The sequence below is a fragment of the Perca fluviatilis genome, chromosome 21 (genome assembly GCF_010015445.1).
Source record: "Perca fluviatilis chromosome 21, GENO_Pfluv_1.0, whole genome shotgun sequence".
NCBI classification, from domain to species: domain Eukaryota; kingdom Metazoa; phylum Chordata; class Actinopteri; order Perciformes; family Percidae; genus Perca; species Perca fluviatilis.
In genome coordinates this window covers 713423-734979 of record NC_053132.1, presented here as the reverse complement: position 1 = coordinate 734979, position 21557 = coordinate 713423, and the positions used below count along the sequence as shown (strand labels likewise).

Sequence of the window (21557 nt, the reverse complement as noted above, 5' to 3'; positions counted from 1 at the left end):
GAGTAACCAAGGACAAGAGTGTGTGTCTGTGTGTGTGTGTCTGTGTGTGTGTGTCTGTGTGTGTGTGTGTGTGGTTGTGTTTATGTCTGTGTGTGTGTGTGAGTGTGTGTGTGCACAGGAAGTGACTCTGTGAGTGTGTGTGTGTGTGTGACTATGTGTGTGTGCGTTTGTGTGTGTTTTTGCGAGTGCGTGTGTGTGTGTGTGTGTGTCTACAGGACGTGACTCTGTGAGTGTGTGTGTGACTATGTGTGTGTGTTTTTGCGTGTGTGTGTGTGGGTGCGCGCATGTGTGTGTGTGTGTTGTTGTGTGTCTACAGGAAGTGACTCTGTGAGTGTGTGTGTGTGTGCGTTTGTGTGTGTGTTTTTGCGTGCGTGCGTGTGTGTGTGTGTCTACAGGAAGTGACTCTGTGAGTGTGTGTGTGTGTGCGTTTGTGTGTGTGTTTTTGCGTGCGTGCGTGTGTGTGTGTGTCTACAGGAAGTGACTCTGTGAGTGTGTGTGTGTGTGTGTGTGTGTGTGTGCGTCTGTGTGCGTTTTTGCGTGTGTGCATCTGTGTGTGTGTGTGTCTGTGTGTGTTTTTGCGTGTGTGCATCTGTGTGTGTGTGTGTGTCTACAGGAAGTGACTCTGTGTGTGTGTGTTTGTGTGTGTGTGTGTGTGTGTGTCTACAGGAAGTGACTCTGTGTGTGTGGTTGTGTGTGTGTGTGTGTGTGTGTGTGTACAGGAAGTGACGCTGTGAGTGTGTGTGTGTGTGTGTGTGTGTGTGTGTGTGTCTACAGGAAGTGACTCTGTGTGTGTGTGTTTGTGTGTGTGTGTGTGTGTGTGTGTGTGTCTACAGGAAGTGACTCTGTGAGTGTGTGTTTGTGTGTGTGTGTGTGTGTGTGTGTGTGTGTGTCTACAGGAAGTGACTCTGTGTGTGTGTGTTTGTGTGTGTGTGTGTGTGTGTGTGGTGTCTACAGGAGTGACTCTGTGTGTGTGTGTTTGTGTGTGTGTGTGTGTGTGTGTGTGTCTACAGGAAGTGACTCTGTGTGTGTGTGTTTGTGTGTGTGTGTGTGTTGTGTGTGTGTCTACAGGAAGTGACTCTGTGAGTGTGTGTTTGTGTGTGTGTGTGTGTGTGTGTGTGTGTGTCTACAGGAAGTGACTCTGTGTGTGTGTGTTTGTGTGTGTGTGTGTGTGTGTGTGTGTCTACAGGAAGTGACTCTGTGTGTGTGTGTTTGTGTGTATGAGTATATGTGTGAGCCAATCAGAGGCCAGCCCGTGTGAAAACAGAACTCTGCTGAAGAAGAAACAGAAAGACGACAGAACGTCTCCCTGAGATGGCGACTACTGATGCTCACCTCCGATTGGCGGGCTGACGAGGTACGGTATGGCGTGCAGGAAGTAGACCACGCCCAGCGCCGAGGACAGGTAGCGCGGCCCCACCGCGTCCGCCGTTACCACGGGGATCAGCGCCACGTAGGCGCCGTCGAAGTAGCCGTAGAGCACGGCGAAGGGCACGAGCAGCGGGAAGGAGCGCAGCAGCGGCGCCGCCAGGCAGCACAGGCCCTCCATCGCCACGGCAACCACGTAGCACGCCAGGCGCCCCACTGCGCACCTACAGAGAAGAATACACACACACACACAAATTTAGACCACACACACGAACACACACAGACACACCACACAGACACACAGTTACACACACACAGACACACACACACACACACACACACATACACACACACACACACACACACATTTAAACTCACACACACAGACACACACACACACACACACACACACACTTAAACACACACATTTAGACACACACATTTAGACACACACACACACACGATATACAAAATCTTTATATTTGCATAATACTGTAAATCGTGTCTGTGTGTCTCTCTTTGTGTGTTTGTGTGTGTGTGTTTGTGTGTGTGTGTGTGTCTCTCTTTGTGTGTTTGTGTGTGTCTGTGTGTGTGTGTGTCTCTCTCTTTGTGTGTTTGTGTGTGTCTGTGTGTGTATGTCTCTCTCTTTGTGTTTGTGTGTGTGTGTGTCTCTCTCTCTTTGTGTTTGTGTGTGTGTGTGTGTCTCTCTCATTGTGTGTGTGTGTGTGTCTCTGTGTGTGTCTCTCTTTGTGTGTTTGTGTGTGTCTGATTCCCCCCTCCAAACACCCTGCTTTTCGATGATGTTCACGTCACGTAATTACATCACTTCATAACGTTCCCATGGCAACAGGGGAAAATGGCTGCTCTTGTGTGAAGTAAACGCAACATTTTTCAACTTCCTGTTATGGATATATTATGGGACTTTTTTGCAACGAAAATGCAGGGATTATGACATCATGCAAGCCCCGCATATTTTGCGCGGAAATCGGCAATTTATGCGGCGAAAGTGTGGCATATTTGAAAAAATGCGATCAGGACTTATTATTAGGCTGATTATGCGTTGAATTACGCGATTGCATAATCCCGTTTTTCTGGAGGGACTGGATGATGTCGTACCAAAACGTAAAATATGGTAAGAAACTAGGACAGGGGTGTCAAACTCAGTTTCCCAGAGGGCCACACTGGAAATAGAGAATCCCTCCGAGGGCCAGACATGGAGAGGTTATTGAGGTGCTTTTGTTACTTTGTTAGCTTTTTTCCCGACGTTTTTGTGGCTTTCTCAGACATTTGTCACCTTTTTGTAAATTTGTTGCTTTTTCTGACATTTTTGTACGCTTTTTGACGCATTTTTGTTGACATGAAGCCCTACAAAAGTCCTCAAAAGAGTTCCTTAGCCATCGTAGAATTTAGCAAATCAAGCAAAACAAAGACACAGCCTGAATATGAAAACTGTCTCTCTGCTTCTGGGGGAATTTTTGAGTCTTTAGGTAGGTAGGAAGGTAGGTAGGTACGTAGGTAGGTAGGTAGGTAGGTAGGTAGGTAGTTAGGTAGGTAGGTAGGAAGGTAGGTAGGTAGGTAGGAAGTTAGGTAGGTAGGTAGGTAGGTAGGAAGTTAGGTAGGAAGTTAGGTAGGTACGTAGGTAGGAAGTTAGGTAGGTAGGTAGTTAGGTAGGTAGGTAGGTAGGAGGTGGGTGGGTAGGTGGGTGGGTGGGTGGTGGGTGGGTAGGAGTTAGGTGGGAAGTTAGGTGGGAGTGCGTGGGTGGGAAGTTAGGTGAGGGTGGTAGTTAGGTAGGTGGGTAGGTGGGAAGGTAGGTAGGTAGGTGGGTCGTGGGTAGGTGGGTGGTGGGTAGGAAGGTAGGTGGTGGGTAGGTGGGTGGGAGTTAGGTAGGTAGGTAGGTAGGTAGGAAGTTAGGTAGGAAGTTAGGTAGGTACGTAGGTAGGAAGTTAGGTAGGAAGGTAGGAAGTTAGGAAGTTAGGTAGGTAGGTAGGTAGGAAGTTAGGTAGGTAAGTAGGTAGGTACGTATGTAGGTAGGTAGGTAGGGAAGTTAGGTGCGTAGGTAGGAAGGTAGGTAGATGCATACGTGCGTACATAGGTGGTGGTAGGAAGGTGGGTAGGTAGGTAGAAGGTAGGTGCGTGGGTAGGAGGTAGGTAAGTGCATGGATACATGCATAGGTAGGTAGGTGGGTAGGTGGGTGGGAGGTGGGTGGGTAGGAGGGTGGGGTAGGTGCTAGGTGGGTAGAGTGGGTGAAGTAGGTAAGAGTGGGTAGGTAGGTATGTGGGTAGGTGGGTGGGTAGGCACTTGGGTGGGTAAGTAGGTAAGTGGGTGGGTGGGTGGTGGGTAGGTGCTTGGTGGGTGGGAAGTAGGTAGAAGTGGGTAGAGTAGGTAAGTGGGTATGTGGGTAGGTGGGTAGGTGGGCATTAGGTAGGTAAAGTGGGTAGAAGTGGGTAAGTAGGTAGGTGGGTGGGTGGGTGGGTAGGCACTTAGGTGGGTAGAGGTAGGTAAGTAGGTAAGTGGGTAGGTAGGTGGGTAGGTGGGTGGGCACTTAGGTGGGTGAAGTGGGTAGAGTAGGTAAGTGGGTGGTGGGTGGGTAGGTGGGTGCTTGGGTAGGTAGAGGTAGGTAAGTAGGTAGGTAGGAAGGTAGGTAGGTAGGTAGGTAGGAAGGTAGGTAGGTAGAGTCGGCAAATCTGCAAATTCTTTTGTCTCTTTTCGGATGTCTACCATGCGAGCCAGTGTTGGCGTGCGAGACCTACATACCTGCGGTGGTGAAACCAACCCGAAGGTGATGTTCCACCGATGTCCAGAGGGCATAGGATGGACTGAAGGCCCGGCGTGCTGGTGGTACCCTTGGCTCTTGGCTCGGCACCAGGTACACGAAGGGCAGGCTGCAGCCGGCCCCAGGAACAGGAAGGACACGGACAGGAACAGGAAGTCCGGCAGCAGCAGGAAGCGGTACTCCTCGCTGGACAAGAAGCACCGCCTCCTCTGCAGCCGGGGGGCGGGACTTCCTGAGAGCAGAGTAATTAATCTGTCGTCTGATTCGTTGGGGAGTTTTCCAGCCAGCTCAGCGTCCTGCGGTGAGACGTTTCCTGCAGAGAGATGGATGGATGGATGGATGGATGGATAGGTAGGTAGGAAGGTAGGTAGGTAGGTACATACATAGGTAGGTAGGTAGGTAGGTAAGTAGGTACATACATAGGTAGGTAGGAAGGTAGGTAGGTACATACATAGGTAGGTAGGTAGGTAGGTAGGTGGGTAGGTACATACATAGGTAGGTAGGTAGGTGGGTAGGTGGGTGGGTAGGTGGGTAGGAAGGTAGAAAGGTGGGTAGGAAGGTGCGTTGCGTTGGGTAGGTAGGTAGGTAGGTAGGTAGCAAAGGTGCATTGGGTGGGTAGGTAGGGTATATGGTGGAGTGGGTAGGTTGGTGGGTAAATAGGTAGAGTAGGTGCACGTGGGTAGGTAGGTAAATAGGTAGGTATAATGTGTAGGTAGGTAGTGGTGCAGTAGGTAGTAGGTAGGTGGGTAGGTAGGTAGGTGCGTGAGGTAGGTAGGTAGGTGATGGGTAAATAGGTAGGTGGGTAGGTATGTGGGTGGTAGGTAAATAGGTAGGTAGGTGGTGCGTGGGTAGATGGGTAGGTGGGTAGAGGTGGTTGGTAGGTAGGTGTAGGTAAATGGGTAGGTGGGTAGGTATGTGGGTAGGTAGGTAAATAGGTAGGTGGGTAGGTGGTAGGTGATGGGTAGGTAGGTAGCAAAGATGCGTGGGTAGGTAGGTAGGTAGGTAGGTTGGTAGGTAAATAGGTAGGTAGGTGCATGGGTAGGTAATGGAGGTAGGTAGAAGATGCTTGGTAGGTAGGTAGGTAAGATGGGTAGGTAGGTAGGTAGGTAGGTGGTTGGGAAGGTAGGTAGGTGGTAGCAAGGTAGGAAGGTAGTGGGTGGAGTGAGTAAGGTGGAGTGTAGGTAGGTTGGTAGGAAGGTAGGTAGGAAGGAAGATGTGGTAGGTAGGAGATAGGAAGGTAGGAAAGTGAGTAGGTAGGTAGGTATATGGTAGGAAGGTAGGAAGGTGGTAGGTGGGTAGGTAGGTAGGAAAATTTGGAAAGGTAGGTAGGTAGGAAGGAAAAGGTAAAACAGAGTAGGTAGAGTGGAGTAGGTATTAGGTAGGAAAATTTGAGTAGGTAGGTGGAAAGGTATAGAGTAGGTAAGTAAGTACATTTGACAAATAGAATAGGTAGGTAGGTAGGTAGGTAGGTAGGCAGGTAAATAGAATAGGAAAATAAGATAAGGTAGATAGGTAGGAAAGGTAGGTAGGTGGTGGTAAGTGAGTAGGTAGGTGGTAAGGTAGGTAGGTAGGTGGTGATCATCACAGAGACATGTTTAGGGTTCCTGCAGGAACACCTGCCTCCATAAAGCAACTCCTCCCCTCATAAGTCTGCAGCTCGTCCTGGAAACCTACACTGTGACAACTTGAACAGCACTGAACCTGGGATTGCATGACAGCAGCTGAGGGCCGAGCAAAGCTTACATGCCTGAGAAGTACCCTTCGATAGGCTGCTTGCAGGCGGGCACCAAGCACGAAAGGTGCAATCACCGCTACCCGACATGCCACACCGAAGTGACCAGGCGCCTAGCACCCGCTCAGTAACAACCCCTACATGGGAGATAGCCGGGGGTGCCCAGCAGAGGCAGCAGACCTACTTTCAGGCGAATGACGTGACAATGACCCAATACTCTGTGTGTGTGTGGTATTGTGCATCCTCCTGTATTGGCGTATTGATGACCATTAGTATGCATGGCCTGTGTTTGTGGCAATACCACTGGCATGGCCGTAGTAATACTCTATGGCGTATGCGTATGCCATGACCAATGCGTATGACTCTCTGTGGCCATGGCCATACCGCTGGCCTTGGTACTTCCCCGTTCCAGTTGTGTGCTATCATGAGAATACGAACTTTTGAGTCATAATGGTTCAATGGCTGTGTAACTGTATATTTGAGGGACTTTGTTTATTCCCATCCCTATTTATATGCGTTGAATTTAAAGGAGTTGGTTATCTCACAGACCGGACTAAAGCGGCAGCAGTGCGCAATGGTGCATCGGCATATCACTATCTGCCGATAAAGTGAATGCTGAATAAATCCGAAGTTCAAGCTCAGCTGGAAGGATAGCGCCAGCTCTGCCAAGGCGGACTGGGAGTCGGGGATCAGCACTGGGGAACCGGGGACCGAGGAGTCAGGGGCTGGAGGCTATCTGCTAGCTGGCAGCTAATTAGAATGAACTGCTTGCGAGGTCCTGATCCCCATAGATGATCCAGACCCGGTGACTCTCTGCCAGATCAGCAATAACAAGACGTTGGTTGTGGGTGGCGATTAGCGTTACAGCCCGTGAACTGAGAATCTGTTTCCTCAAGCTGGATTCACAGGAAGCTCTCTTTGAAGTGAAGTTATGCGGAGGGTAAGTGAGAGAGTCAGGAGGCAGGAATTAATAAATGCATGACATTATGATAAAATCCCCAAGGCATTATCAAAGGCACAGGTTTTCCAAAGTAATTTTAGCTCTGGGCTGAAGCAACTGGTAGGTAGAACGGTGGCTGTTTAGGAAGCGACAGCATCCGGTCTCTGAATGTAGAAAACCGGTAGCAGAACCTATTTCAGTGATTTTATTTTGCATTATATGAAGGCTGAAAATGAAAATCACATCATGGCTGTTTCCCATCCCTTTTGACTCGCCAGAAGGGAAAAAATGCGTAATATTTCGATTTTGCAATTATTTATGGTATTTTAAAAACGAAAATCAAAGTAACCATCGTTTTTGTTTTGCAGTCTGTTTTATGAGTAGAAATCGAGATAGTGAAAAAAGTACACAGGGCGCAAATTCATACTACTCTGCTCGCTGCTCCACTTAAAAATACACTAAGATCAGGTCGTGCACTTTTACGTTCATTAGATTTTCATTTCATAAACCAGGTATTATTTTAAGGTTTTAAACACGTTTAATTTGATACAAGGCATTTTCATTGTGAATGGGATGGGAGAGTTTAAAATATCACGGTTTCATTTTCTAACATGGCAATAAAATCAACAAAGAAATAGAAAAACGAAAAGGCGACTTATATTCCAAGAGGGCCGGATGTTATTGTTTAAAGACAGCAAGCGCCAGCCCTTCGGTGTTCAGCTGGGGCCAAAATTACTTTGCGACCCTAGCTATGCGCTCTGATAATCGGCAGGGGGAATTTTGTTTCTGTGTCCATGTAGGTATTCCCCTCTCTCCCTGCCTCCTAAATACACGCAGACAACCGGCCCAGAAGTCGAACCAGGAAGCAGACTTTGGTTCGGCATAACTTCCAGCGTAGCATTCACGCACGTTAACAATCAACAAACTTTCTGTTGCTGCCGTTAATACTGATCTGGCAGAAGTCACGGGGGTTTGAGGATGAATCATGCAGGATCAGACTCCGGTGCTGGATTCGCTATTCTAATATGGCGGCTGCTGCTGCCTTCAGCTAGCGACAGCCACCAGCCGTGTGACCTCGGTCCCTCGCCGGTTAAGCTCCGGAACTGACTCTACTGCCAGGGCTGGCGTTACCGGCTCTATGATCGTGACGTGATAAAGGATTACCGTTCTCTCTCCAGCGGCAGCGAAACCGTCAAAATCTAACCCAGGAAGCTGTTGCGGTGGCTGAAGCATTAAGGGTTTCTGCTTCCATTAAGGAAGTGCGGGAAAAACTGCTTGGCCGTTTAACTTGTTGGCTTTTCCGTTAAGCTGATTTTTGATGCTGTTTATAAACGGCTGATCAAAATCAACAAAATCGTTATGGACGTTATCCATTGATGGCGGCCCCGATATTTGATTGATCATTTGTTTTAAAATTGCGTTAAGTTGGCTTTTCCGTTAAGCGTTTCAGAATGTCCTGCACCTTGCTGTGAGGGATCGCCATTCAACCGTTTTACCCCTTTACACGATACATATGGCTATAGAATAGATCCCTTGGAAATACAAGACGATCTATTAAGCCGCTTTAAATAGCTAAACATATATGTTTTGGTAACTGGAATTACAACCCGGAATTAATCAAAGTAAAGTACTTTCGGAATTACGAAGTAGCACCCCGGTAATTATAGATAATACTTAAAGTAGTGGTAAATTTATCAAAGGGAACAATTTATAATATTTAGGTAATAAAGGGGTAACAACTAGGAAAATTATCGTAAATGCAATTTACAGCATTACCACATTTTCGTAATTATAGAATTAGCCACTTATAAAGTACGCCAGGTACGCGCAAATTATAGGTATGCCTGAAATTATAGCGCCATGATATCAAGGACAAATTATAATATTTAGGTATCGCGAGGGTAACAGCCAAATCTGGTAAAGATTTTGGCGTACAGCACAATGGTATGATACCCTTATAAAGAGTAGCCTTATATGAAATTATCGGGAACAACGTTTGCATGTCTTGGGGAGAAAGCGGAAGAATATGCAATAATATTTCATATCTAGGGATACTATTTGACAAAGTAAGGCTACATGGGTATACGACCTGACATATATCACTAAAAATAGGGATAAATGGTTTTGCCCAATGTTCATAACTTAGGCTATTCCGATATGGGCTAGCATTATAAGCCATTTGGCTTGGCTGAAATCATATGTTTTGCGATGAGCATCAAATAAGAGGAAAGTAAATGTCGATGTACAAAGGCGATAAAAAATACGAGGCAAAATGAAAAGAATAGATGAAATGGTTTACTCCATAGAATGGTGCGACGGTAGGGCCTCAGCGTTAATAAAACTGAACTTTAAATAGTTTAACTGTACCATGGCTGTCATGAACACTCGGAACAACGGCTGCGGCCGGTAAATGTGGTCTTAGGCTTTTAGTGGCGTGGGCGGACTGGTCTCTGAACCGGGTTTCTTAAAGTTTATATCCGGGAACGCAACAGTACAAAATCAGGAATTAGAGATATGTTATTTTATCCAATCGATTGATTCTCAACACCTGTCATTAAACCTCCCCGCCAGCCACACAGAGTTAACGATATCGGGACGCTATAGTAGCTTATGCAGTTCCGTGTCGTTAAATATTCTAACCACCTGGACGAAAGTAGGAAAACCAGGTAACTAATAAACAAGGAGAGATTGTTAAAGGTGAAAGAGAAGTTATACAACCGGTCGTGAGCCTACGGAAAGCCATATCACCCGGCCGTGTAGCGAATTGAGATATTCCGGTGAGTTATCTTAGCGGCACCGCTAAGGCTAACGAAATTACTACTATCGGTGTTGTTTACAGCCTGGAGAATTTGTTGCTTGATTTGTGTTTTAAAAGCCAGTCGGAATTAGCTACTAACCTGATGAACCTGATAAAGAAGGTACGGTTAATATAAATTAGTTGTCATTGTACATTTAGGAAAATGTTAACTAGCTGTTGGTAATTAAGCTGAACCGTATGTATTTTCCGGGTCGGCTGGTTGTGACTTCCGCTATGTTTTCTGTAGAGCTATCAAGCCAATTTAATACTGGACAAACAACATTTGGTTTGAGCTAAAAATGTTTGAAGTGAAAGTGTGGTTAAAATGTGTAGTATGTAAGAATATTTGGTATCTTGAGAGAAACACAAGTGAACTATTACTATGGACAAGTGAGGTGACTATTCTATTTTTTGCGGAGGCTTTTTTGGTGAGACTCTACTAGAGACAGAACTTCTTAACCTCAATCACTAATGTGTCTCCTTCTGGGTTTCATCTTCATCATCACCATCTTCTTACCACTCACTCGATCTTGGCCATCCATCATCTCCATTACTCAAGAGGATTTTTCCGTCGTTTCCCTACTCCATTTCCTGAGGAGCCAGGATGGACAGTTTCACCCGCTTAAGGGTGGTGGTAGGACTTGGAGTGCACTTAAACTAATGAAACAGGTTGAATAAAGAGGATTTAGTATTCCCCTCTTTATCAAATGAGGATCTCTGAAAGATTTTTGGTTAATTTGGTTTTATATTTCTAATTTCTTGATATTTAGTTGTGGTTTGGGTTTGGGAACTATTGGCCTAAATCAATCTAAATTTGATTACCATACTGAATCATTTGGGTTTAGCCATTGCTAGACTTCTGGTAAGAGATTATTTTGTATAATCTCAAATTGGAATTAGTAGCACATTTGTTTGTACATTGTTTTTCTAAATGACCCTGTTATAGCCATCCAAAGTAAAACATCAATAATTCCGATAATTATTGATCTAGAGGGTCCAGAGAGGTGTCTCGGGACTGGTCTGGTTCTGATTGGCCAAAAAAGGGACTAGTTGCAAAAGTAGGTTTTTAACATATTTTGCAAATATTTCTTACTCCTCTTTATAGCAATACAGGCAACAGCAAGACTCGTGAGAGTTCCACCAGCTCCTCATCATCAGACTCCCTCGGGAAGGGGGAAGAAAAGAAGAAGAAAAAGAAAGAAACAAAGGAAGAGCAAAAAAAATGGGGAAAATGTTAACTTATGTCTATATCAAAATTAAAATAGTACACAATCGTGAAATTGTGGCTTTGAAGTTAAAGTGACCTTTAATTTACAGCCCTGTATCATTGTGGATAATTACGCTGGCAACTACGTGGAACAAGGGGTAACAACATTATCCTGAATTTACAGCCATGTATTTGTATACGCACTGTAACTACTCAAATAAAATCGCCAGTTTAATATAACCTTACTTAAACCCCGTAACCACACGTTGTAACAAGGGGGTAACAAGAATTATAGTTTAATTTTACACCCGCCAACACCCCGTACCACGCAAACAAACAACAACACAACGCTATCTGTAACATTTACCCTGTAACTCATGGTTAAAAGGGGTAACAGTGCCACCACTAATTTACGGCCCGCTATGTTGTACATTACCCGTAAACTACGTGAAACAGGGGGTAACAAATGCACTTTAATTTTACAGCCCGCTATGTTGTAATTACGCAACACTAACAAGACATGCCGTTTACGCTTTGTTTGTGTATTAATTCGTAATAAACGTGGTTAAACAAAGGAAGTAAACAAGTGCCACTTCAATTTACCGCTATTTTGTAATTTACCCAACCGCATACGGTAACAGAGGGTAACAAGTGCCAGTTGAATTTACACCCCGGCTATGTTGTGAGAATTGCCCTGTAACTACCGTGAACAAGGGGTAACAAGTGCCACTTCAATTTACAAGGCCCAGTTGCAATTACCCTGTAACCACGTTGAAACAGGTGACAAGTGCCACTATTTACAGCCGCTATGTTGTAATTACGCTGTAACTCCATAAAAACAAGGGGTAACAAAAGCCGAAAGGGCCAGAACGCGAACCAACCCGCACTCAATTTATACCCCGCTATGTTGTAATTACAAAACTGTAACTACATGTAACAAGGGGTAACAAAGTGCCACTAAATTAATTTCCACCCGGCTATGTTGTAATTACGCGTAACACACTCACAAAACAAAGGGGTAACAAGTAGCCACTTTAATTTAACCCCCACCATTTTGGAATTACCCTGTAACTCACGTGCTTAACAAGGGGTACTAGTGCCACTTTAATTTACAGCCCGCTATGTTGTAATTACCCGTAACTACGTGGGAAACAAGGGGTAACAAGTGCCACTTTAATTTAACCCCACTATCGGTATGATGCTGTAAATTACGCTTCATTGTAACAAGGGGTAACAAGTGCCACTTTAATACACCAATATACACCGCGCTGTAATTACGCATCCAACTACTCTCAACAAAGGTGTAACCAGAATCTTCATCGCTATTTAACAGCTATTTTGTAATTACCCTGTAACTACGATTAACACAAAGTGCACAATTTTCACGCTAATTCTACAGCCCGCTATGTTAATAATCACACTGTAACGACGTGAAACAAAGGGGTGTAACAGTGCCACTTTAATTTAACCCCCGCTATTTTGTAATTACCCTGTAACCTCCCGTAATAACAAGGGAAATAACAAGTACTCTAATTTACAGCCCGCTATGTTGTAATTACACCGGTAACTTCACATGAAACAAGGGGCAACAAAATTTTAATTTGTTACAGCCCGCCTGGTGATTACGCTGTAACTACCTTGAAACAAGAGAGGTAACAAGTGCCACTTTAATTTACACCCACCCCCTTATGTTGTAATTACACTGTAACTACGGTAACACGCAACAGGGGGTAACAAGTGCCACTTCAATTTACAGCCCGCTATGTTGTAAATTACGCTAACTACGTGGAACAAGGGGTAACAAGTGCCACTTTAATTTACACACCCCGCTATGTTGTGAATACCCTGTAACTCATTCTGTAACAAGGGGTTAACAAGTGCAATTAATTATAAACCACTTTTGAATTTACACGCCATAACTGTGTAAACCCTTAAACGCGTGGAAACAAAGGGGTAACAAGTACAGCTTAATTTACAAGCCCGCTATGTTGTACCAATTACCCTGTAACACTTAAACAAAGGGGGGGTAACAAGTGCCAGTTTAATTTACAGCCCGGGCTATGTTGTAATTACCCCTAACGTACGTGTAATAAGGGATAAAACAAGTGCATTTAATTTAAGCAGCCCGCTATGTTGTAATACCCTAAACCCACCACGCATAATAAGCACGTTAATACACCCCTAACGGGAACGACGTAACCAAAACACCCCAAAACTAACGATGAACAAAAGAGGTAACAAGGCGCGGTTACTTTACACCCGCTATGTTGTAATTACCCTGTAACACATGTGACAAGGGAATATAACAAGTGCCACTTGAATTTACAGCCCGGCTATGCTGGAATTGCCTGTAACTACGTGTAACTAAGGGGGTAACAAGTCTACTTCGCTAATTTATACACCCGCTGTATTTGGTAATTACCCGTAACTCAGGTAAGAAAAAGGGGTAACAAGTTTGAACACGAAACAACAAAACAATGGTATATTTATATCACTGTAACTGCAGAAATATTATAGTTTTGTGCCTTGTTACAGCAGCGTTATTTATTTTGTAGCCCGATATTACTCATCCATACTCATTACGCTTTCTTAGGAAGTTAATATGTGAAAATTTAAATAAAACCATAGCAGACCTCATTCCCTGAATTTCAAAGTTTTGGTTGATTCAGTGTACTGGGTACATAAGTATGCATTATTGAAATGAATATGTACACCTTAGTGCCTAGGGCCTAAATATGTTTTAATACATTAATACAAAAAGGTATGTACGGTTTCGGCGATTGAATGAAGACCCATGCACACTTACAACCATTTCCGGTCTCCTGAATCAACACACAAAACAGGTTGCGAAAAGCCACGGAAAAACCCCGCATCACCACACACCCAGCTATGAAGGAACAAAAGTGGGATAGAGCAAAATTCGTGAAAATGTGTGTCCGCTATTACCGCTTAAAACATAAGATTGTTGTTTTGCATGTATGGGCTATATCACATAGGCCTAACATTTTGAATAGTTAACCACCACTAAGTTATGAATTACTGTATAAATCATTTAGCCTTATTTTTTAGCATATGTCACCAATAGCCTACACCATACAATATTAAAAAGTTAGCCTTAGATATGAAATGTGCATATTATATATTTTTTTCCTGGTTTTTTTTCCCAAATATTATAAATTGTTCCCTGGTAATTACATATACATACCTTTATAAAGTACACTACATAATTACTGAAAAGGTATCACGTAAATTCGGGTGTACTTACACCGTACTTTTCCTGGTTGTTACACTATATTACCGAAATAGCATAAATTGTTTCCTGATAATTACATATACATAAAACACTATAAGTATAAGTACTAAAGGTACTGTCATAGCTTTATAAGTACACTATAATTACAAAGGTCGCACGCTTGTAAATCTCGGTGTACACGCCCATACCTTTTCCTCTTATTACCCAAATATTATAAATTGTTCCGCTATAATTACACGGTACTTACATGCCATATACACTATAATTACCGAAAGTATGTATGTTTCGAGTACTAGCATTTAATTTCGGGTTAGTAATCGCAAGGTGCCATGTGTTTCGACGTACGGGGACTTTTATTTATTCCATCTATTTATAGCAAAGTTATATTTAAGGGAAGTTTGGTTTCCTACAGATCAGACCACAAAGCGTAAGCCTGCCATCAGTATATAGCGCCATATCAACAAATAAAATAAAATATAGAATAAAAGAGACGCAGATTCCCATCAGCTGAACCGGGTAACGAGCATCTGCAGACGGACCAGAGTCTGTCAGCACGGGGGCGAACCACGGGGACCGAGGTCACAGAGGGCTGGTGGCTAGCTGGTAGCTATGCAGCAGCAGCTAATATTATAATAAAGACTTAGCACCGGAGGTCTAACCCAGATCTGATCGAACCGCGGTGACGCTCTGCAGATCAGCAACAGAAAGTTTGCTGGGGATTGTTAACGGTGATGCATGGTAACGATTACGCGTAGAAAAGTCTGTTTCCTCCAGCTGGTTGGAGTTGGTGAGGTTGTCTCGGCGGGTAGAGACAGAGAGAGTCAGAGGGAGGCAGGGAGAGGGGGAATAAATACATGTGACATTATGAAATAAAATCCCCCCAAGCATTATCAAGAGCACAGGTTTCCAAAGACATTTAGCCTGGGCTAAAAGCAACACTGGAGGTTAGGCTGGGGCTGTTGCCTTGAAAATTTGACATCAATTCTGGTGCTGAAAAAACAAACCTTTTTTCATTCCTATTCTCGCAAGGGATTTTATTTTTGTTATATGAAATAGAAAAAAGAAAATACAGCATATTTTAATTTTCCCAACCCCCTTTGACCATGAAAAGGAAAAAGAACCTTGTATTCCGATTTCAATTGTTGTATTTTAAAAACGAAAATCAAATAACCATTGTTTTTGTTTTTAAGTCTGTTTATGAAATGAGAATCGAATGAAAAAAAGTACACGGACTAGATCAGAATAAAAGATGACATTTTCTTTTCCCAAAATAAGAATCCAACTTGAAATGTGAATACACTAATATTACCTTAAAGACTTAAATAAAGTTCAAATAAAAAGTATACACACAATTACAAAAAGTTATATAACGTGCCACACTCTCTGTTTCTAATAGTTGACGGCAACAACTCAAACTTGAAAATTCTGTATTTTCTTCAAAGATCTATCCACTGGAAAGTTAACGACCTACAATTACCTCTTAAATTTTAGCAGTTGACGTTGTTTTAAATATTATTGCAATGTTACAAACTTAGCTCAACTTTCCGGTATATGGTTCCGGTCACAGCTGATTAACGTCTCTGTAATTCTGGTGGGATGCTTATATCTGAACTCAGCCAAATCGAACTGAAGAGTTGTCTTCAGAGAAACAAGCTGCTGCTTTCTGCTTAGCGTCAGACCTTATATCGCATCGCAAAGCCTCTTATATCCCATGTCGAACCCCTACAAGCCTCACTTGGTATGAAGCCCTCTACTTATATCTCTGCTTTCAGTCGGTCAGAAGCCTCTACTTATATCTGGGAGAAGCGTGATGTCACATCAACGACCTCTTCCAATAACTTATTCAATCAAACACTTCCAAGGAACTTTGAATTGTGTATTTCAAGTTCAAAACAAATACATGAATGTCAGCACAGCTAGATATTAAAATAACAGAAGATCCTGTTTTCTCTTTAATAAACAGAGTTCTGGACCGACTACTGCATTGTCCCACCAGGTTGAGGTGTGTTTAGTCAACACCACGTGACACCAGGTTCTCTATCTGATGATGTCGTTTGTTCTGGTGACAAACCATGACTCTGACACATCTAAGAACATCTAAGAACATCCAAAATGGCGCTCCAGCAACTCCCAAAACGGGATTACTAAAAAAGAGAGGGAGAGGGGCACTAGGGGTTTATAGGCACAGGACCACAGAAGAAGAAATAAAGGAAGAGGGACTCTGAACTTCAACACATATATCAAGCACACTGAGGTATTGGACTCACAGAACCACAACTCTCTCTAGATCACTTGTATTTAGGGATGCAGCGCAGATCCCTCCTTTATATAAATATTTGAGTTGATATTGAATTTCGGTTCCTCTGCAGGATGTATCCGGCTGTAGACATCCGCAATACCAGCCGAATGCCGTGTAAATATTTGCTTAATGCTGGGAAGGAAATAATGAAAACAAGACATCATAAATAATAAGTTATATAAATCGAATTGAGAATGTGAACTAAAAACTAAACAAAAATTAAAAAAATATAAAAGGTTACATAGAAACAGATTTGCAAGGTAAAGTTAGAGTAGTGATAAATAGCAGCACTTGGTGTGTGTGTGTGTGTGGTGTGGCAGAAGTTGTTGCTATGGTGATATGTGCGCGAGGGAGTAGAGAAGGGAGGGGGAAACAGTCAAACACCGTCCATTTAAGTGATGATTGTATCCCTCAATTAGCTTTTTTAATTTAAAAACCGTGAGTCAAACATACGAAATTATTACATGATCTGTTATTAATTACAAAGACTGAGCCGGTTAGGAGCTCTTTCTGAGCTGACGCCACAGGCAGAGAGGTTTTGACCTTAGCGGGGGGGTGGCTGGATTAGTCATGGGCTGTGAATAAACTTGTCTCGTTCTCGTTGCAAATAATAAATGGATGATATTATAACCCACATCTATCTCTAAGAGTTTTTCTCTCATTTACGTTTCACTAGAATTAAGAACGACAAGAAACATGTCATAATAAAAAAAACTAGATACACACGCATGCATTTGACAATGTGTATTTAGGGATCACGAGCAGATCCCTCCTTTATATAAATATTTGAGTTGATATTGAATTTCGTTCCTCTGCAGGATGCATCAAGGATGGGAAGGCAATGCTCCACCCAGATAAATAATAGCTAGAGATACACAGGTGTGTGGCTAGGGGGGAAAGCAGACAGCTTTGTGTGTCAGGTTTGCGTGTCATTGTTATGTGGTGTCTATGGTGAGCAGGCCGTCAAGAAAATAAATGGGTCACTGTACAAAAAACAGACAGATTGTGGACATTGATTATTGGCATGCAGAGTCAATCAATTAATCAATCAATCAAACTTTATTTATAGAGCACTTTTCATACATGTAAAATGTATGGTCGCATACAATTAAAAGCAATTGACCCCCACCCCCATCACATAAATGCATCCCCAGACACCCACAGACAACCACACACACGTCTCATACACACAATAAACGTAACCTAACAATAATAATAACTGAGCACCGGAAAGCTAAGTTAAACAGGTCTTAAGCCCGCTCTTATAAATTTGAACATTCCTCTGCAGCCCCCAGGTCCGACGTCAGGCAACGCTTCCTGGGGGGTCCTGACCTCGGGAATAATCAAAAGGCCAGTACCAGAGGACCTCAGTGTTAGCTGCGAAGCATATGATAAAAAGGGAGTTCCAAAAGATAAGAAGACGCAACACTATTAAGACATTTTAAAACTAGCAAAAGAACCTTAAAATCGATCCTAAAACACAGAGGAGCCAATGCAGGATCTTAAAACCGATGTAATATGTGTAATTCTGGTCGTCTGTCAGCGCACGAGCGGCTGAAATCGACGTCCATGCAAGTTCTTTCCTGGTCCCATCTCATTGGCCTAAAAGTAAGAGTTGGTAAAAGACTCTACACTAATACCAAGTAATAATATGTATATATTTGCCCTTTACAGAAGTTGGAGTTGTGGGTTTGTCTCTGTGGCCACTAGAGTGCAGCAATTTATGATCACTTCTGTTTTTGAACAGGAAGTAAAAGTTTTGAACAGCAAGAGTCCAGACAGAAAGACACAGGAGACAAAGTGAAGACATCAGATCATCATAATGCTCACCTTCTTATTTGCCATTGTCACCTTACAGCAGATAATGATTCACATTAGAGTTTCAAACCTCCACCAAACATCAACTGGCGTTGTCCTGAACTACAAAGATGTACACACTTTTCATTTTGTTTTTCAGACTCTTTTAGACTCATGTTTGCAGTTCATGCCGTGATTAACACCTGATCAGACTATATATGTTTCCATTTAAAGATTATGGGCCCTACTTTCCCGCTGCACCAACTGGAGACACATCGACTAATCCCAACGGTGCGCGGCCCGCGGGCCTTACACTTATTACAACTAGGGCTGCGCACAATATATTGTTTTTTTAATCGCTATGCAATATCGACTTCACGTGATTGAATTCATAGTCATCACGTTCAGAACATGATCGATCATGAATTCATTAAATGTATATCTGTGACTGAATATATGTATGGATTTGAATGGAGGAATGAATGTACATGTTATAACTGAATGTATGGATATTCATGGAATGGATAAATTAATGTTTAATTTATTACTGAATGTATGGATGATTAAGGGAAGTAGGAACGAGTATGTTTGAAACATTTCGTTTTTTAATTTGAGTTTACACCCTGTGCTTGTTGTGTGCCTCTGTTGTAACTCTTGTAGCAATTTCCCCAGTGTCCAAAACTAATTTCTCGCTTGGGGCCGTGAACCTAGTAACACACACAGAATGTGTAAGATGTGTTCTTTTTGATATCGGCATGTGGCTGTTTTGCCAGAAGACACATTCTGTCTGTGGCTAGCAATGATGACGCGAGTGATTAGTGACAATTATCTCTGACCAATCAGTAGTCTGCAGTTGACGTCACGCTTTGATATCGTCTCAGCTCGCTTGGGAACTCGGCAGAGGTGATACCTAAAAAGTACCTGTTGGCAGGTACCAGGGACTTGTTTCATAATGGAAAAGACCAAAAAGCGAAAGAGTCGAGGTGAGTTAGGTACATGTAATGGATGAAACGCCATTATACATCTATGCAAATTGGTAACAGTTTAATATCTTGTACAGATGTGTAGTAAATTCAGGAAAAGAACTAACTAATCTAAGGATTAAATCTTTTTGGTCAAAGTTCCATTTCTGGAGTTACATAACAAATTTAATGTGCAAATTAAGGAACAGTTACTTTATAAAGTCATGACTTGGTTTGGTTTCATTTCTCACCGAGCCAAGTACTCTCAACCACCGTTACCAGCCTTTCTTGTATTTCTTCCCAGCCCCTGTAGAAGTTCACCTTTGCCGTCCATCCTCCTCTGGAACACCTGGGGGATGGGATGATGGGATGGGGGGTTAACTAGCTGACACACAAGGTATCGGCATCACGATTCCAGACAACAAGGTTTTTACTGGAATGTGATTCATTTTGAAGGTACAACAGGTTGACTGAATACTCACCATCCCCGTCCTCCTTCTGAAGCCATGTCACAGTACACCTACACACAAACACATTCATCAGTAAATGAATGTTTATGATTTAAATTTGTGCATTAAGTTTACACTAAGCACGGCAACACGGAATCTGTGGATGCATAATTTTCAGAAATTAAAATAAAAGTCAATACCACAGAATTACAGGTGCTAAACCCTGACCAATCCAACTAATGAAGACAACAAATACTAGCCAATCCGATGCAGAGCAGGGTGGGACATTCCTTTGCCATCCTAGGAAGCATGTTTGCATCCCATTTTATGTTCAAGGCTCTGTATGGGCCTTCCCCCATGTCCTTTAAATTAATTCAATAAAGATGGCTGACAGCAGCATTGGCACCTGGGTGGACCAGATTTGGACAAACTGTGCTGTCTGTATAAGGGACGTAAATATTAGAATAGCCTCCCACGTGCAATAAGGCAGTGTCCTAAATATTCTACTTTTGAGACTCAGTTCAAACAATGGCTTAAAGGCAGGGTTGGTAGCTTTTTCCAATATACACTTTTTATATATTGTTTAAAATGATCTTTACACCATGACAACCCCGAAGTATACCTTGACAGCAGACTTCTTTCCAGTGGGATAGATGGTGTGCACTCCACTGGGTGTGCTGTTTTCTTGCAGATAGATGGCACTGCAGTCAATGGGGTGGGAGGGGCTGCTGGCAGCTGGCCAACAGTGGAGCCAGCAGGAGGAGGGAAGACGAAAACCAGCTGGAACAGAAGAGATGCCATTTTGACTGAGTTTTGAATGGTACAAAGGGTTTTAACAGTTTGGTCTTCAGCTTCATGATGGTGTTGACAAAGTCAGTACTCAGAGACAGAAAAGGTTGGGCTAATTAAGCGTGTTGCGTTTAGGAAACGACGGATGGGACGGCCGTATACAGCAGACTGGTTGGGTTTAGGAAAAGAACAACAGGTTGGGTTTAGGGAAAAGAACAACTGGACAGTTAAAGTTTAGGAATCGTGAAACGTGGGACACAATCCCCAGTCCCCTGGGTGAAAGTCCTGTTGTTTGACACATCCACCACCCCAACCAACCTCCCTACACAGCGATTTTCGGGCTTTTATACTACTCATTAGCGTTGTCGCACTTAATGCTATGTCATCTTCTCATTGACTTTACATTGGCATTGTTTTCTGTGGTGGCCACATGGAATATTCACACATTCCGTATCCAGATATGTATATATACATATACATATATATATATATCGCTGTTAACAGTTTGTGATCATTTCTCGGATAAAGCCTGACATCAGGACCCTTCCTCTCTCTGTGTGTTGCGTTCTGAAAATCCCTTCGCTACAAGAAACAACAAACTTCGAGGCTAAAAAGCTTTTTTCCAGCTTACCAGAGTACATTAACTGTAATAAGACCACCTTTTCAAGTTCACTTGGGCATGAATGTGTTCACTCTTATCAAACAAACTGGACTTTAGGTTCAACTTTTTGGGATCCAGGTATTTCCCCTCACTTTGATATGTCCCCCGTGAAAGGCCCATTTGGGAGCAAAAACAAAAAAAGGTACAGTATACCCACTATAATAAATTAGATAACACAACTGCCTGTAAAAAAATCTAATCTACTGATATTAAGCTTCTTTACAGTTTTACTTTGAGATTTGTAAAATATCAGTTCACAAACTTACCTTCATTGTCAGATTTCTGCTGAAATGAATCAACTGCTGATGTAGATCTGTCTGATGCTCTAAAAAAACAATAAGAGTAAATTAAAAATGGTAACAATAATAACAGTACATCAATTATAATTACAACTCTACAAGACAGAACAAAGACAGAAATCTTGATGTAGTCATGGACTCAGACCTGAATTACAACAGCCACATTAAGACAATTACAAAGTCAGTCCATTATCACCTTAAATTTCCCATGGCATTAAAATTTCACTTTATGA

At 42.8% G+C, this 21557-nt stretch overlaps 1 protein-coding gene across 1 annotated transcript in view; it reads right to left on the bottom strand.

Moving 5' to 3' along the window:
- The window catches only part of LOC120551427 (monocarboxylate transporter 12-B-like), a 2164-nt gene extending 592 nt beyond the window's left edge, over positions 1 to 1572 (bottom strand). Inside the window, exon 1 of the mRNA XM_039788859.1 lies at positions 1333 to 1572. Coding sequence (XP_039644793.1) covers positions 1333 to 1546 — 214 coding nt within the window. The 5' untranslated portion in view covers positions 1547 to 1572. The remainder of the gene's footprint in view (positions 1 to 1332) is intronic.
- Between the last annotated feature and the right edge of the window lie 19985 nt (positions 1573 to 21557).